The 19,275-nt window shown below is 40.0% G+C and overlaps 1 protein-coding gene and 1 long non-coding RNA gene across 7 annotated transcripts in view; one reads left to right on the top strand and one right to left on the bottom strand.

Annotated features, from left to right (window-relative positions):
• Positions 1–1,466: 1,466 nt before the first annotated feature.
• Positions 1,467–6,755, top strand: LOC140077228 (uncharacterized). The gene is made up of 2 exons (XR_011849734.1): positions 1,467–1,758; positions 5,657–6,755. It is a non-coding gene; the product is annotated as an uncharacterized lncRNA (long non-coding RNA).
• Positions 6,756–13,462: 6,707 nt separating this feature from the next.
• The window catches only part of VSIG4 (V-set and immunoglobulin domain containing 4), a 47,885-nt gene continuing 42,072 nt past the window's right edge, over positions 13,463–19,275 (bottom strand). For all 6 annotated transcript variants that reach the window (XM_072123422.1, XM_072123424.1, XM_072123423.1 and 3 more), the window contains 2 exons: positions 18,453–18,554; positions 13,463–13,763 (listed from right to left, as the gene is read on the bottom strand). In XM_072123422.1, the coding sequence (XP_071979523.1) occupies positions 13,577–13,763; positions 18,453–18,554 (289 nt within the window). In that variant the 3' untranslated portion in view covers positions 13,463–13,576. The remainder of the gene's footprint in view (positions 13,764–18,452; positions 18,555–19,275) is intronic.

The following is a 19,275-nucleotide window of genomic DNA, read 5'->3' as shown; positions in this document are numbered from 1 at the left end:
GAGAAATTGCAGAACAAATTGTATGGTGGGTTTTCTCTTTTTATATTTTGGAAATGTGTAAATTTTAGTGCTAAATGAACGTATAAGGGAACAATATGACCATTCTAAATTTCACCCCCATTTTGATTCAATTACTATGAAGATCTCAAGGGGTTAACAATCTTCGTAAAAGCTGTTTCTGATAGCTTGAGGGGTGCAGATTTGAAAATGGGTTGGTTATATAGGGGGTTTTGATGCTAAATATGTAAAATTTCATTCAAAACTGTATTTATCCCCAAAATAGTCAATTCTGAAAATCCAGAAAAGCGATATTCTATTTGTAAGCCGCGTAACATCAAAATAAATTATCCAGACATTTCAGAAATTATGAAAATGTAAAGTAGACAAATGGGAAATGTTATTCTGCAACTTATTTAGGTGGTAAATCTATCTGCCTGAAAACGCAATGATTTAGAATTTCGAAAATGGCAAATTTTTCAAAAAATGTATCATATTTTCTTTTTTTTGTAAATAAACGCAAAACTTATCTGCCAAAATTTACCACTAAAATGAAGTACAACATGTGGGGAAAAAACAATCTCAGAATCGTTTTGATAAGTAACAGTGTTCAAAAGTTATAACCATATAAAGCGACGCAAGTCCGAATCCAAAAAATCGGGCTGAGCCTTAAGCTACAAAATGGCTGCGTCCTTAAGGGGTTAATAAAATGTCGTTACAGACACCTTACAGCTGATCATTGCAGCCTGGGACGTCTGTAAGTCAGGTCTCAAGTCAGGGACTGCCTGTATGTATTGCTTCGCTGTGCTGAGTTGCATGATACTTGGCTGAGTCAAGAAAGAGCCAGGCAGAATAACTGTAGGCTGAACAAGCATTTGGATAAGAGTTATTGAAGGTAAATCTTTAGTCTTTAGCTGGATATGCTCATTTAACCAGTAAGTGTGTATGGGGGGGGGGGGGGGGGCGCTCTCCTTTGATCACAGATGTCAGAGGAGATAAGGATCAATTAGTAGGATTTCAACATGCCCAATCCTTTTATTCTCAGGCAGATAGGCCACCCCCTCCCGCCTTTCTCTCTCCATTCAGAATACATACACAACTAGCATGCATCTGTATTATGCAGGGGGCAGGAGAGAAAGCTGTAAATGAAAGACCAGTTATGTCTCTGATTATCTAAGCCGCCTGATCTAACCGCCAAGGAACAGCCTCCCAAGTGCTAAGAATTAAGGGGAAAACTCTCCAAGAACGTGCAGTAAGTGAAGCATTACAGTCATATACTCCCAGCCTACAAGTCAAGAAGTGTCATTTCATACAATCCCTCCACCCTCACCATTAACTGGACAACAAGTTGTGCAACTTACTGTAGATACTATGTTGTCATTTTTCTTCCAGATATTTCCTGCTGGCAAACCTCAAACTTATCTTCCTCTTTGTCAGCTTCCTCTTAAAGAAACTCTGCACCCTTCTTAACAAGAGGCCTCACAGCTATAGACACACTTGGGTCTTGGCGATGGCCTGAGTCCTGCCCGCTGCCTGTACATCTAGACCTGGATTTCCTGACATTATTTCTTCCTCTACACTCGCTGTTGCAGCGGTTTGCTTTCCTATTCTCCTGTCATCTCTTCCTTCCATATTACTTACTCTCCCAAACTTCATACAACCCTGTATTAGACCTGTTGTGTGTCTTTCATCACTGCTCATAAACTCATCTTTAACTTTTCTTTATCTTCTCATGTACATTAATTTTAAGATGAAGGAGAGGTAAGTAGTTGCTATATGTAAACTTGATGTGACCATAGAATTAGAAGAATTTCTTTAAGTATATTAGATGTATGAATGTTGACAATTAAAATACATGTAGACAGTTATAGCGGGGGTGCAGCAGTTACACTGAGCATGTTAGGTGTCACTATAACTTTATCATGTCTTAATGATAGCTTTATAAAGTATTAATATTTTTTATTAACATAGATGAAATGTTGGCTCTACCACTCGTCATATGACATGACCTGAGCGGATAAATCTTTAAAAAAATTTGTGAAATGTAGAAATCCACTGCACTTAGATCACTTATTAGTACAAAGGGTCAATAATCTGTAGCTCATCCATGTAAGGACTCAACTTCACAGCTTATAAAGTTATCCTAGACCAGTGGTGGCGAACCTATGGCACTGGTGCCAGAGATGGCACTCGGAGACCTCTCTGTGGGCACACGGGCTGTCTCCCAGGCACAGAGTTTGCCTGACATGACACCTTCTTGCAGTCTCAGGCAGTCCAAATAGTGCCCTGCTATTTTAAAGTGACCCATCCTGTGCTGATTGGTCCTGTCCGAAGAGTGAAAAGGTGTCGGATTGGAGCTCAAAGATTCTGGCAGCAATAAGTTTGTTAATGCCTAAATTGTTGTGTTGGCACTTTGGGAAATGCTACTGTGTTTTGGGTCTCATTTTGGGCACTCGATTCCTAAAAGCTTCGCCATCACTGTCCTAGACTATACCATGTGCATTGTCATACACAAGAAATAGATGTGAAATACATTTAAAGTTTAATATTGTAAATATACATGGGTCAGAAAATGAATTTTACTGTACAGCATTGCTTAGACTTCTGTTCTTTCTATTGAATAGAAAAGTTCAAGATTCTAGATTCCCTTGTGATAGATATAGAAATAGAAGTGTTTGCTAGGCTTCCTTACACAGGTACAGACTCTTCTACATATGAGCTGCTGGAAAATCCAAACTAAAAATTCACTAAAAATCTGCCTGAAATATTAGTGGATTCATAGAGGATTTTGAAATCTTCTTCTCATCCAGATCATGTGCAGGGCACCTATAGGAGAATATATAACTGGGAGGCTGCCCCCTGTATTCACCATCCTGTATGTTGTATAAGCCACATAAAATGTTTCTGAAATACCATAGGATGTTCTCATGAGCAAACACATAATATAGGTAATTCTAGAACTAAATTGTAGGTTTCCTTTATAAATATTTATTTGTGGAATTAATTTCATATTTTGCACTGCATTTTCTTAGTCCTACCTAAAAGTGTTTCAGATAATGGCAAATGTCACTGATGCAAAAATTACTGCTGCTGTTGGCAGTATATTTTATTCTTTCTTTATTTACAGCATTTGTGGGGGAAAAGACCTAGAAAATGATTGGTTACAGTGTATACTCGAGTATTAGTCCACCTGGCTTAAATATCACATATATATATAAAAAGATAAAGTCATATACTTACCCTCCGACGCCCCCAGCAGCTCATCTTCTTCCAGTGGCTTGGTTCACATGCACAGGAAGATGTGAAGCCCATGCACTCTGTGCAGTGGATGGGAGTCCTGCATTATATAGAAATATATAATGCATGGACGTTCCGTCTGCCAAACAGCTGCAACGGATCTGTTTTAACTATTACAGTTCAGACGCAGCTGTTCGACAGACAGGGCATCCATGCATTATATATTTCTATATATGCAGGGACTCCCATCCACTGCACTGTGTGCAGTCTGTGGAATTGGCCCAAGATAAGGCCCAATTCCATGACCTTCATATTTCCCTGTGCAGCACTGGTAGAGTCCATCTATGAACTCTAACCTGTGCACACACTGATGACATCACAGTGTTTGCGCAGGCAGAGTGGATGGAAGCGCGTCTGCTTGCTCCACATGAAGACAAGAGGGAAGACGAGCGCCGGAGCGTGAGGATAAAAGTTTTTTTTTATTGAGGGGAGCACTGCATGGGACATTCCATTAGTTTGGGTTGCTGCATGGGGCATTTCATTAGTGAGGGGAGGCTGCTGGGCCTTTTAGTAGTGGGGAAGGCTGTTGAGCATTTCATTGTGACCAATCATTTTCTACCCTGGGCTTATACTCGAGTCAATAGGTTTTCCCACTTTTTGGGGTAAAATTAGGTTCCTAGGCTTATACTCCGGTCAGCTTATACTCGAGTATATAAAGTATATATCCATTGAAGTAGTGCTACATCAAGGGAAGTTATAAAAAATTTTCATCTGAATGATATTATCAGGCAATCATTTACTTAACATGTAGTAATAGCTCTTACATTTCTATTACTATGTCTCTAGTTCAATAACTATGAAAGTGACCTGTACCCTAGGGATGTAGCAATTATACCTAGCACCACACAGTAGTATATACAACCTCCCACAATACAAGTCAACACACTAAGGTGCACGCAGGTACTTCGGTTACACTATTTTAGGCAGCATCTTCTGTAAGGTTAAGTTCCAGCAAGCTGAATTCTCCATACAGCTAAAAGTCAATTATAATATATACAAAAACTCAAGACTGGAACAAGTTAAGTAAAGAAAACACAATACTGTGTACTGACTGCACTACAGGTAACTATTCCATGAAAATCTTACTTTTTATCTCCCTAGGTTATACTGATGGCTATTGACCAGGATTGACCTGACATTTTGTAGACATTCATACAGTTTGAGTACGCATTTGAAATATATTATATATAGATTGATATTATAATAGTATTATTGATATGGTATGAATCATAAAGTGTTTAAAGGGAATAACTTATCGTTTAAACATTCCGATATTGCTGAACATGAGCTGTATATGACTGATGCAACCAAACACTGGCCTCAGCAGGGATTCCTGCAGAAGACTGATGAGGCTAGTGCTCAGCTACTGAGGTCTCATATAATGGCATGCCATCACTGCAGGTATAAGACCAGAGGAGACCACCAGAGCTACAACTCTGAAGCATTAGGGGATATAATAAGTATGCAAATTGGCTCTATAAGTCAATGTTAACCTAATAAACATGCTATGGAATTTGACTTGGATTAAAAATGCTTGACAGCTACCAGAATACTAGATACTTTCTCTGTACTAATTTTACTCCTATGAATAATGTATTAGTGAGTTGCAGAGTGGGTCTAGAATTATTATATATGTCAAGTCACCATCTCATGGTGGTGTCCTAAATATAACTTGCTAGAACTCAACACACTTGTTCTTAAAGGAACTCTACCATCAAAATCTATCATAAGAAACCAGGCACTTTGCCTGCGGTAATATTTGTTATCCATGGTCTGCTTTCTTCTAAAATAAACTTTATGATTATGCTAATGAGCCAGGATGGCTCTTTGGGGTGTTACCAGAGCCCATCCTTGCTTCATATGCTGTTACACTGTACAAGAACACTTTCCCCCTCCTACTGTGTGAGATTACATCAGGCAGAGGGCACTGGGGGAGAGACAGTGAAACAGCCTGTGAAGCTACAGCACAGAGGGGCCCTGGAAACAAACAAAGAAGCCCTTCAGGCTCATTAGCAGAATTAAAAAGTTTGATTATCTTCTTATAATTGTTATCCATGGCCTCCTTCCTTCTACAATCACAGTCACAGTCCCTGGATCTATGAGTAAGTGTCCCTGGTTTATCATGCTCAGTTTTGATGGTAATTTGTTTTAATGGTGATAAAGTGCCATCAGCATTGCTTAAATTGATGGTTAAAACTCCTCCACCTATAAGATAGATATATGTAAGAGGCCGTCTGTAAAAATACTGTAATTCTGGGACTACTATATGCTGTTCTATAGTTGACTTAGTAAATGCTTTATATGGATTGATGATTACAAATAAAGCAATAGTTACATCCTAAACGTATGTATTTCCTTTCAGATTTCTACTATGTATCGAGAGGCAGATTCTTGGGTGCCGCACTAAGTGTATTTGACAAGCTGAATTTGACACTCAACCTATCAGTGTCAGTTTGTCAAATACCCCAAGTGAGACACTCGCATTGAAGGATGTGCACCGATGTCTTCAGCTTTCATCCTTACATGTTCCAAACACGGAGAGAACATCCAAACTCTTTTCTTACACAGCTGTACATTTTGGACAAATATGTTCACATTTTACTGTATTTTACCAGTTAAAGGGGTTTTCCCATCTGGGCATTCACATTTAATTAAATTCATTTGCCATATGTAAACATTTCTTCAATTGGATGTTAATAAAAAAAAATGTTCCTGTGTGAAGATAATTTCTCATAAATGTAGTCATGTTGTCCCTTAGAAACGAGATGGCTTCCTCGGATACGACCACGTCACACTCTGGCAGCAGTGGCCACACATGCGTTATTAAACGCTGCCTGACCACCAGGATTCAGCAATCATTACTACAGGACGGCAGTAACTCCCAGACATTTCATATACAAAAACCTTTTTGTTTGTTTGTACAATCCCTCCAGCATTGGTGGCCGTATCCAAGGAAGCTATCTCGCTTCTCAGGGACCATATTACTACACACATATTATCTTCACATAGGAACATTTTTTTTAATAACATCTAATTGAAGAAATGTGTATACATGGCAGATTAATGAAACTGAATGTGAATGACCAGACGAGAATACCCCTTTAAACTAGGAAATTTAATTGAGGACTACAACAAATCCAGTTGCAGTTGCTACATACAAATTGGATTTTTGTAATGTGTCTCCAGATAATGTTTATTTATGTCTTGGTCTCACATTGTTGTCTAGTTTACTGTTTATATACTTGTCTCTCATGACGTTGCGGGGAGTGTACATCATTTCTTCCAGAATGGTTATAAAACTGTTGGATACAAATATTTGGATGTTCTGCTCGTTTTGTGCGATTGCAAAATGTTCCTATAAATTATATGTCTGTACAGTATCAAGCCGGGGCATGAAGAGACCAATAACTCATAGGCAAAGTATTTTATAATGGATATAAATAAAATTGTTTTGAAATGTATGATCTTTCCTGTTTTACCTTTAAAGTGGTTGCCAGACTTTTAACAAACTGTTATATGAGACTTGGGGCAGTAGAAAAACAACAAAAACCTTGTAAATAGTAAAAGAAGATGGGCGGCACTCACATTCCACCATCCAACAAAATGGCAATATCACACAGGGACGCTGGGTTCCTCGAGGTAACAGACTGCATATAGTGCTTTTTCAGACCTCCTTATCACAGCACGGGTGCTTTCCCTATGAATGAATGGGAAAAGGGTGGGGAAAAGGTGCAAGGTAACAAGGAAAACCCAGGGTAGGTAGCACCTGTTGCCATAGTGAGCAGTACATAATAGTGATTGTCACTGATAGAGGTGTTCCGCTGCACAATCGGACTGTGCGCCACATTTATCATGCAGTGTGCAACAGAAGTGTGTTGCACACCCTATGTTAACCGTGCACCAGAAAAATAGTTGGTGCACTCGGAGCAGTGCAGGGGGTGCCAGATTCATGAAGAACGTACAGCACAATTTATGAATCTGGCACACCCTGCACACTAGTGCGGACATATGGGGCACATTTTCTAAAACCAGTGCACTATGTGCAGTTTGCATGAATGGTTGCGCATGTTCTTCATGAATCTGGCGCTCCATGCACTGTTCCGATAGAGTGCAGCAACTATTTTTTGATGCACCTTTAACATGGGGAGTGTAAAACATTTCTAAGGGACTTTGCATGTTAAATGTGGCGTGTGGCCTGACTGTGCACTGAAACACCCATTTAAATGACCAAATTTGTGTTTTGTGAAGAAAAGTACTGCCGCGCCACAAAAGGGTCACGTGCGACACATAGGGCAATGACATTTCTTAAGTACATGTACAGGCGATTTGCACATGAAAGAATCGACAGAAAACTGGCACAATGTCCATAGTAAATGTGCCCCTGTGTCTTAATTCTTATATCTTAGGCCCATAAAGCAGAAGTTAGGAGGGGGACATTACTCCGTACAGCTGACTTGTGCAGAGGACGTAACCGCTCATCTTTGGAGGCCTCTGTTACATGTTATCAGTGCATCTGCTGTCTTCAGAGACGGATGCTGGTGTATAAAAGGTGTCGGCATTCAGCACTTCATCTTGATGAACTGCTTCTCCATTGCTGTTGGACTGTAGGATTAGTGCTTTAAAGGAAGGGGAGGGGGGGTTGTCAAACCTGGACCAATTCACATCTGCAGTAATAAGTAAATGAGTTAACACCCTTTAAGTCATGTTCACCAGTGCTACATCTGTGTATGAAACATAATAACAGTATTCCAAATGTATTCCTCCATTAATATGCATAGATCCTTTGAGTCCCCAAGAGCCTTAGATTGACATTTCATGGGGACAAATTCACTGTAATATTAAAGTAGGAGGGGCAGGGAGAAATTTAAAGGGCCCAGACTGAGCCAGTTTTCTTTATTAACACGTCCAGTCAATAGTTGTTTAAAATTAACATTTTTAGCTTTAAGTAACTTGGCCCGTGGAGAAAATGACGGCTGAGCATTGATTATGAAAACACGTGTAGACAGGCTTTTCTTGACCTTGACGCCTCAACTTTATATCTAAAACTTTCTGCACACCATTGGCCAACCGCTACTTTAGACCACATTTCTCATTCTAAAAAGTAGGGGGATTGTGCTGCCACTTTAAATATCACAGTGCTCCCATTGGTGTCTTAAAGTGAACCTGCCAGGTCATTTGGGGGCACTTATGGACTGGTGGTTTTCATTACAATTGATTACCATTTGGTCTTAGCAGCTCCCTTATTATGAGGGCTTGAGCTGTACAAAACCTCAACGTCCAAGCTGGCAAAATATATATCGAATTACACATGCAAACTCTCCGTTCTCCCTCCATTGTGTCATTTATAGGTGATAGTAATGTGACTATGAAAGGAGAAGAATGTGGTCTACCTATTTTTAGAAGAAGATGTTGATGTCGGATACAATTGACCTCCCTCAGGGCCTTAATGGCAAAATTCAATTTGCAGGTTTTATCTCACAAACCGTAATGATTTCTATATACATTTCATGAGTGAATCATTAATGTCTTACCAGCCATGGATCCCCTGTATGTGACTTGAGAGGTCTTTACATATTCATATTTTCCTCAATACAGTAGGTAATAGATCATGCAGTATCCAATATGATCATGATTTATGTCATGATGTTAATACGGAACAATGATCCGTTCCCATGGCAGTCTGTATAAGAATGCAGGACCTATCATTTGGCAGGATCTATAACAGTGTCCCGGAGGACTTACTTAGTATTGTGGTATATGGTAGGAATGATCAGAACATGGGAGAGCGAGGTGCCGTCAAACCAAAGGCATGAGGTCACCTCCTTCTACCAGCATGGAAGAGAAAGGTGCAGAGGTGCACATATTTCTAGGGCCGTGAGTATTTATAGTTGTTTTTTGTGTTTTTTGAGTGGTTGATTTCCTTTAAGGGGTTAAACATCTGTGACAAGCCATTACATTCCTTTGATACTATACTTGGTATCTCTGCCAGATCAGGCCTGGTGTGAACAGGTCCGACCTGGTGGAGATTGAACCTGTATATACAGAGAGGCCAGGGCTTCTTAGTAGGTCCAGAACACTGGGAAAGAATTTTGAGACTGGCTTTTAAATGCTTACATTCTGCATCAAACTCTGATTGGACATCCTTAAATTGAGTCAAGCCCCTTATGAATTTTGGGGATTGTGTAGAATGTAGCCCTACATGGAAATTCAGGCAGCATAAAAAATTTAAGCTGTTACAGTGGCTCATTTTATCATTTTAATAAAGGTTACTTTTTAAAGGAAATGCCCATTCTGACCCACATATACCTTTACACAGGTCACTGAGCTGATGCAGGGAGATGGCTTGAATAGTCCCAGAAACCACTTTTTTCGTCTGGAAATTGATTCTTGTATTATGCTGATTAGCCTTTGGCGCTTCTGTGTCTGTACACCGCAATCCGGCAATAGCATAATTATGCACGCCATTTGCGTGTGTCTTCGCTGCTACTTTCACTCTATTTCTCGCTCCTGAGAATCGGTGACGTCACAAAGCTCTTGTGAACATGAGTGCACGCTCATATTACATAAAGTCAACTTTATCTTATATTAAGAGGGTGCGTGTCCCATGTCTTTTCTCAGCATGTCATGTGAAATGGGTCATGTCATCTAAGGTCCTTTACCCAATAAGATTTGCAACATCTCCCCAACGTTAGTATCTGATTGGATAAAATCATAGCGTGCCTCCATGGAGGCATGGGGGGAGTAGAAGTCCATGCATGCTATTAGTTCATGTGATCTGATACAAATATGGGGTAGACATTGCATATCTTAGTGGGATCACATGACATGACACAAAGTGACCAATGATGTAACAGAGCTCTCTCTCAATGTACCACACAGCAGCATGTCCTAGCAGTGAGACCTGTCAATCAGGAACAAGGAGGTAGGGAAGTGCAAGTAAAATTTAATATGCAGGACTCACTTTGTGTGATTGGACACATATCAGGTGAGTTGCGTATATGATTACAAACTGATTTTTTAAAATTACAGCCATCGAAAGGAAACATTTAGAAATAAGGGCAATGATTTAATGAAATATTTATTTTGGGTGGGTTAAATGACACGTTCTCTTTAAAGCAAAACTCTAATTCATCGGGAAGCCTGTGATATGACAATGACCGGCATGCCAGAATCATTAATTGGGCAATTATTAAGTATCAGTGCAATAAAAAGAGAATTAACAGGAATCATAGGATTGAGGACCTGGAACTTTGGGGAATGGGCTGCAGACATGGCCTCCTGTAATGGAGGGTAAGGAAGACAAAGTGCAGGAGATAATAAATGATCAGGAGGAAGATAAAGTTAATGAGGATAAAGAAGAGAGCTGCTTGGGAAGATGGACTGCAGCAGCGAGAATTAAGAAGATCTCAAGATTTACGGAGAAGAAGAGAGAAGCCATAGGATGAATGGAAACAGAGTGAGAGAGTATGAAAGTTCACGGAGAAGAGTTTATACATGTTATATGTGTGGTGTGAAGGGAATATAAGAGGCACAGTGTAACCGGGGGGTTATGTACAAGATAGGTTCCAGAGGTTTGTTCTTAAATTGAATTTGTAAGTCGAAACTGTATATTTAAAAATTGTAGATCTGGAAAAAAAATTTTTTTTCCCCAGTCACAATTGGAGTTTCCAAATTTTTTGCTGCAATTGGACCAAGGATTAGCAATACATGTTCATTACAGACACCTTACAGCTGATCATTGTAGTCTAGGACTATATTACAGCATTCAGACAGCTTCACCAGAGGTCACAGTGGGCAGAGGGGTCCATCTTTAACTAGGGGTCGTCTGTATGTTGGGTGTCCTTAAGTAGAGAACTGCCCGTAGCTGTGGTTTGAGGGGTATATATTATACATGTGTAGAGAACAGTGTAGTAGGTTGTGGTGTGAAGGGTACATTTTATGTATGTGGGGGTACAGTGTGGTGAGTTGCTCTATGAGGGGTGTATAGTAAATATACAGGGAGACAGTGTGGTCAGTTGTCATGTATATAAATCAATGTAGCCTAGGGTTAGTATCAATGTAGCCTAGAGAGGTTCTGGACTTGAAAGAGCATAGTCCTCACCTAGATTCCACTCCTGTGTTTCACTGAAGCCATTGATTAATATTAAAGCGTATGAGACAATGATATGAATGTGATATGGTGCGCAATATGCACAAGGGATGAAGTTACACAAAATTTGCTTGTATGGGGCCTGGGAATAATATCAGATGACTGCCCTGTCCTTTAACAGCCAAAAGAGGTGATTTAGTCTGTTCCTTTTTTTACTTTTGTGATCTTATTGACTTGTCAAGTGCAGTTTTGAAAAAATTACTTTAAGCATTATTTTCACATTATTTAGGAATAATATGAAAATAGAAAGCAGCATTTATAATAATTATATATTACATCCACATATTTAACTGACTCAATGTTATGAAAACAGACAGGTGACAGAGACAGAAACAGTAAGACCTAACAGCAAGCGGTCTTCCCAGCTGTCCCTGCCTGATTACCTTGCCTACACTAAGTAGCAGGGTACAACTACAGTATTTTTTGGACTATAAGGCGCACCATCTATAAATGCCTGCTAAAATGTCTAGGTTCACATATAAGGTGCAACGGATTATAAGGCGCACCTGATTAAAATTATAAATGACCAGCAGGTGGCAGACCTGTGCACAGTTCAAGGCAGCTGTTGTCTGTAAGTACGGTTCATATATAAGGCTCACTGGACTATAAGGCGCACCTATGATTTCTGAGAAAATCAAAGAATTTTTTATGCACCTTATAGTCCGAAAAATACGTTAATTGACATTCACTTCCTGCACCAAACTGCAAAACACAGAGGTGAACGTAAAACCGAATTAACAAAGAGGAGTAGTTACCAGAACCGGGTCACAATAAAGTGGACACACAGTACATAATTTCAAGTCAAAAGGATAACCTGAATAGAAGCAAAGGTTCAATATACCAGATTACAAAAGGCATATTGAACAGGAACAAGCTAAATTTTAACTATAGCAGGCAAAGAGCTTTATAGGAATCTTTAGTCCTGGTCCGGAAAATGATTGGAGAGAAACTCTGTCAATCACAGCGAGTTAACTGCTAGAGAACCAAAGCAGAGTTTGTAGGAGACAGACGAGGGTGTTGTAATTCAATCAAGGCTTTCAGGAGAAGGAATACACCAGTGTTGATATTTACAGAACAAAACAAACTGACATAGCGCATCCTCAGTACCTTATGAACAGAGGGTGACACCTGCACAGAAGTAACGCTATTATTTTACTATTTAATAGAACAAATTATTTTCCTTTTGCTATTTAAAAGAATATATCATGTTGCTTACATTAGGTACATAAGGCCAATACCATAGCCAGTTAATAAGGTCATTTATTTGATATCCAGTAACGCTATATATGTACACGCTGGTAAATGTATATGTACAATGTATATGTCACTTCTTTCTTGCTATTTATATTCATAGAGACATTCAGAGAATAAAAGGAAACCTATCACATGGCAGATCACTTTACATTCAATATTTATTTGTGGCTTGTTCTCACAAGGGAGGGCTATTTAAACACAATAAACATGTACTTACCCCCTCCGGTGCTGCCGATGTGCCGCGGCCGGTCTTCTCTGTGCGCCGGTTTCATTACAAGTGAGCAAAGGGCCGGCCGGAAGCTCCCATGCGCACCATCTCCCAGCGCTTACAACACTGAGAGATAGGGACGGATGGGAGGAGCCGTCCACATCGCAGACCGGAAGCTCCCTGCGCTGTTTGTTTACAGGGGCACGGATCGAAGGGACCGCGGCGCGGGACGTCAGCGGCGCCGGAGGAGGTAAGTCCATGTTTATTATGTTTAACTAGCCCTCCCCAGCCGGCCATAAGAAATTTTTTTAAACCCGGATAACCCCTTTAAATTCTTCATTCTCATGAGATGCAGACACACACAGACAGTCATTTGCTGTATGTGACATACAGAGCAATACCGCTGGTGCCTCAGCTGCCATTTTTTATCTTGGTAGTGATGCATCCAATGGTAAGTATAGTATCAGGGGAATAATGTGATAGGACAGTGCTAAAACCAAGGAGTTGTAAAACGAGAGGGAACTTTAGTTTCAAGGTCTAATTTTTTTTTACAAGAATCAGACAACTCCTTTACAGCACTAAGTTACACAATTGTAGTTCAGATTTCATAGTGATGAGAAACAAATGTCCTAAATATTTTCTGCTTGCCTTTAACGCTGTCATATAGGCTATTAAGAACTGTTTTCTGGATTTTTTTCAATTTGAAGTGATTCATATTCATTGGAAAAGTTTAGAATTATTCCTTCATATACTGGCACTGGCGGATTGCATGGTTCGTAGGTGTTACTGGCTCTGGTATCATTAGTACATGATTGACATCCATTTTCAGCACCTTCCTTGGCCAACAACTGATTCATCCTAAGGATAAGTAAAAGAAGAATAAGAAATAGCACATATATATGGTTATCCACCACGTGGATATTTACAAGTCTATAGAAACTAAAGAATAAATCTGTTACACCTGCAGATTTAGTGTTATTTATTTACCGTATTTTTCAGACTATAGGGCGCACCGGATTATAAGGTGCACCATCAATAAATGGCTGCTAAAACGTCCAGGTTCATATATAAGGCGCACCGGATTATAAGGCGCACCTGATTATAAGGATGAATGACCAGCAGGTGGCAGACCTGTGCACAGTCCAAGGCAGCTGTTGTCTGTAAGTACAGATCATATATAAGGCGCACTGGACTATAAGGCAAACCTTTGTTTTCTGAGAAAATCAAAGGATTTTTTGTGCGCCTTGTAGTATGAAAAATATGGTAACTAGGTGAGAGACCTTTTCTGTGTGAATGTGATGCCACCAAAGGTCAGGCAATTCATTCACACCAGAGTAAACTTGTAGTAGAGAAATACGTAATATATGGCCATCACAGTCTGATTACATGGTACGCTTGATGAAGTGTACACTTGGTTGAAACAGTAAAACCTATGGTAAACTGAAGGTATATGGAGAGCTGAATAATACTTGTGTGGGACTGAATTGTAGGTACTTTGGGAATACACCATATTATGTCAAGGTTGGTGGTTTGTTTTTCACAGACTTTTTCACAGCTTCTCCCACAGCTTGCTGAGCAAAGAAAAGGTTCCTACCTACTTCTTCTGAAAACCAGGCCAAGATCCTTTCATCCCTAGCAATGATCATTACATCATCTGCTTATTAGAGGCCTCTATACTGTACATAGCCTCAGAGTCCTCTACACTGTACGTAGCCATTAACTAATACATTTTTACAGTTCCGGTATTCAACATCTTAAAAAATCTACACAAAACCATGTGTCAAGTAGCAAAAGAATAAATATGTATTAATAGATTGCACATATATGACAACTAGACCCCTGAGGAAGCCGTGATACGAGTGGGGCACAGTGAGCCATGAAGCTTCACACTGTCCGAATCAAATGGTAATTGTAGTCACAGAGCAGGGCTCATTGCTTATGTGACCCCTAGTCCATGGGTTTGGTTTGCCCATATAACTAATGTTGTAGGATGTGTGTGTGTGTTAATAGGAGCTTTACATTTTTTTTGGTATCTGTACATGGTCTTTTGGGTCCCGACACATTACCATTTTCTCTGCATTTTTCACTATTTTTTCAGCTATTTAACATATTGGCCACACATCATTAATACTCCTACTTCTCCGTATGATTGCCCACCATAGCTACTTCCCCTGACCATGACTTGTATCTGCAGTGTTTGCTGCCTAAACACCCTTGCCTTCACACATCTTTAGCAACCTCCCCACTGGTTGACATATCGTTAGTTGACATATGCTAGGATGGTATTGTTTGCTTTAATATTTTGGTGCAACATATTTTATGTACATTTTTTATCTATATGTGCCAAAAAGAATGGAATTTTCCAGCATCCTAGGAGAAAGTTGGTCTTCAAATTTTACCACTTCAGTTTAGCCTATGGAACTGCCCCAGGAAGTTGTAGAATACATTTGAACCTTCCATATAGTTGTAGGTCGTTGAGCATTATACGCTCCTGCTTCCAGTGAGTTTCCAGGAAGTTTACAAATGTCCACTACAACTGATACAGACGTAATTGTGAAGTCATTGGGGCAAGGGCTAGATGATGAAGGAGCACCAAGTGGATCCAAGAGGAACAAATGTATGTCCTGTGTCATTCTAATGTGCTCTAAAACATGCAGCTACATAGTCCTGAGGTGGTAGACTTCCTTTAAACTGTTGGTGGACATTTCGTACAGAGCCCAGTCCCTGACGTTTTTTTTTCAGACTCTGGAATGGTGACATTCCTATACGTTTTGGTCAGTCATCACTTTAACCCCTTAATGAAGCGGCCTGAAAAGGCTCTAGTGACCTGGCATTTTTAGCAAATGTTCGCAATCGGTGGGCCATAACTTTTTTTTTTGCATGCTACATTAACATTTTTGCTGTGGGGTTTATTTTGGGACACATAGAGATATTTAAAACGGGATAAAAGTTTCAAAATATTTATTCATTTATATTCTTATTTGGGTTTAAAAGTGGAAAAAGTATTTTTTTTGTAATTTATAGTACATATTGTTTAAAAAATTTTCAAATTAACTCAAAATCAACATTATAAATGAATTCCATATTTTCTTTTGGTCATTTTGTTATATAATATGTACGGTCTCAGGTAAAAGTGGTGACTATGGCGGTAGTGTAGCAGGGGATTTTTTTTTATTATTTGGGGAAATGTAATTGTATTTTTTATGAATTTTTATTAATATTTTGAGTGTGTGTTTTTACTTAATATGTCATAAAATTTGTCATTTTCATGAAAATTGCTAAAACTCACATTTTGAGGGACAACTCAGCTTTCAAGTGACTTTGAAAGGCCTAAATAATAGTAAAACCCCATAAATGACCCCACTATAGAAACTTCACACCTCAACGTATGTAAAAGAACTTCTATTAAGTCTATTAACCCTTTAAGTGTTTCACATGGGTTAAAACACTATGGACCTGCGATTTAGAAACTATGGAATTTTTTTGGAAAATACATTCATCTAGGCCAAAACTGAGAGTTTCAGAATAAATTAAATGATGAAACGCACTGCAACGCTTGCTGCCCAATTCCTCCCGAGTACTGATACCCCATATGTGGTGGTAAACTGCTGTACGGGCGCACGGTCGAGTATAGAATGCATGGAGGCGCCATTCACAGCAGATTTGTATTGTCACATTGGGGGTCATTTACTAAGGGCCCGATTCGCGTTTTCCCGACGTGTTACCCGAATATTTCCGATTTGCGCCGATTGTACCTGAATTGCCCCGGGATTGTGGCGCACGCGATCGGATTGTGGCACATCGGCGCCGGCATGCGCGCGACGGAAATCGGGGGGCGTGGCCGAACGAAAACCCGACGTATTCGGAAAAACCGCCGCATTTAAAAACCGAAAAAGTGTCGCTTGGGGAGCGCTTACCTTCACCTGGTCCGAGGTGGTGCATTCCGGCGCGATGAGATGACTTTCAGCGCAGCAGCGCCACCTGGTGGACGGCGGAAGAACTACATTCATAAATCCCGGCCGGACCCGAATCCAGAGCAGAGAACGCGCCGCTGGATCGCGACTGGACCGGGTAAGTAAATGTGCCCCATTATATGACCTATACATTTTTATTTTTTTTGGTAATGCGAACATATGAGGGCTTATTTTTTATGGGATGAGGTACAATGTATAGATAATTCATTTTGGGAGTCTAAAGCTTATTCATGCGATTTTATTAACTATATTAAGGGGGACACAAACAAAATCATCACTTTTTATTTTGGATTGTTAGCATTTTTTCCCCCCGTTCACCGTAACATAAAAATAATATTTTATCTTTATTGTCTGGTTCACTACGATTGCGGTGATACCTCATTTATATAGTTTTTCTTATTTTTGCTCAATTTTCCTGAGCAAAACCAATATTGGAGAAAATCGCATTGTTTTTACTATTGACACCTTTTTAGGGCCATAACTTCTGTATTTTTCTGTTGTCAGACCTGGTTGAGGGCTTATTTTTTGCGAAAACAGTTGTTCTTTTCAGTCGTATCATATTAGAGAATGTAACTTTTTTTGATCACTTTTTAGAACATTTTTTGTGATGGTGTTTGATGAAAAATTGTATATTATGGGAAGTTTTTCGATTTTTTTTTTATGTCGTTCACTGAGCGGGTTCAATATTGATTAAGATTTATTGTACAGATTATTATGGACGCGGTGATACCAAATATGTACGTGTTTTTGTGTTTTATATACTTTATTTGCATTTTATGTGTTACTGGGGAGATTATGGGACTCTTATTTATTTTATTTATTATTATTTTATTTATTTATATTATAAAATTATTTAATTTTTTTGTTTAACTTTTTTACATTTTCTACTTCTTGGCTTAAACAAGCGATTATCCGATTGCTTGTTCAAGCCTTTACACTGCAATACACTTGTATTGCAGTGTATAGTGAAAGTAACTGAGCATGCCGCGCATGCTCAGTTACTTACAGCCGGGTCCTGCCAGGAAGGCAGAACCCGGCGGGGAGAGAAGCCGACAGCCTCGGGTCACTCGTCGGGACCCGGGGCAGCGGCAGGAGGGATCGGATCCCCCGGTAAGCACCCCGGGGGGGTCCGATCCACGTGGGACACACTTGCACGCCGCGGTCATGCTTGACCGCGGCGTGTAAGGGGTTAACACCCGGGATCGGAGTTTTTCCGGTCCCGGGTGTTAGTGCCGGGTCTGGGCTGTGATATCACAGCCCGACACCGGCACCAGCGAGACCCGGTGTCCCAAAATCTTCTTCTGACGCGCCGCCGTAGAAAGGCGTACGCATCAGGAGAAGTACCCTTAATGACCGCCGTATCGGGTTAATAAAAGTCTTTTTTAGAAGAATTGTGGCTCCAATCCCATGGATAGGCAACAATGGAACATGTATAAAGACTCTAAAAAGTATTGTCTGGTTTATGGGGTGGGGGATCACTGGTTCTTTTTAAATGATTTCAAGAACAATTTTTTTTATAAAAAGCTTTTTATATTCATTTACAAAGTTAATAATTATTCATTCATACACTTACATAGGAGGATTGCATGGTTCATAATTGTTACTAGCTCTGGTATCATTAGTACATGATTGGCCTCTATTTTCAGCATCTTCCAATGCCAACAACTGATTCATCCTAAGGATAAATAAAAGAAGAATAAGAAATGCCTGATAGAAATGCAAATTCAAATAATTTTAAAGTTTTTAAGAGAGTGCCTGCATAGTTTCACACACTGTCTGAAGTGTTAGTTTGTGCTAATGTAGTAGAGGACAATGGGTCAGATTTACTTACCTGGTCCATTCGTGATCCAGCGGCGCGTTCTCTGCGCTGGATTCGGGTCCGGCCGGGATTCATTAAGGTAGTTCCTCCGCCGTCCACCAGATGGCGCTGCTGCGCTGAAAAGCATCGGAACGCGCTGGAGTTCACTGGCTCGAGCTGAGTGAAGGTAAGTGCAAGCTCCGCGACAGATTTTTTGTTTTAAATGCGGCGGTTTTTCCGAATCCGTCGGGTTACCGTTCAGCCACAATCCAATCGCCAAACCATGCGCCACAATCCGATCGCGTGCGCCAAAATCCTGGGGCAATTCAGGGAGAATCGGCGCAAATCGGAAATATTTGGGTAACACGTCGGGAAAACGTGAATCGGGCCCTTAGTAAATGACCCCCAATATGTTACACCAGCAACTTTCTCAGCGTTCACAGTACAGTGAAAACAAGTTACTGTGATTATTTTTGAATGGAGTAATGTAACTTCCCTTCTCTTTCCCATATGGCACAGTCCACTACTCGTCCCAACCATGATGTCACATCCCCATTATACCCACCCTATTAAAAAAATTTACTGGAATTGTTTATTC

The sequence above is a fragment of the Engystomops pustulosus genome, chromosome 9 (genome assembly GCF_040894005.1).
Source record: "Engystomops pustulosus chromosome 9, aEngPut4.maternal, whole genome shotgun sequence".
Taxonomy (NCBI): Eukaryota; Metazoa; Chordata; class Amphibia; order Anura; family Leptodactylidae; genus Engystomops; species Engystomops pustulosus.
The sequence above is the reverse complement of the archived record's forward strand: the minus strand, read 5'-3'. Positions and strand labels throughout refer to the sequence as shown.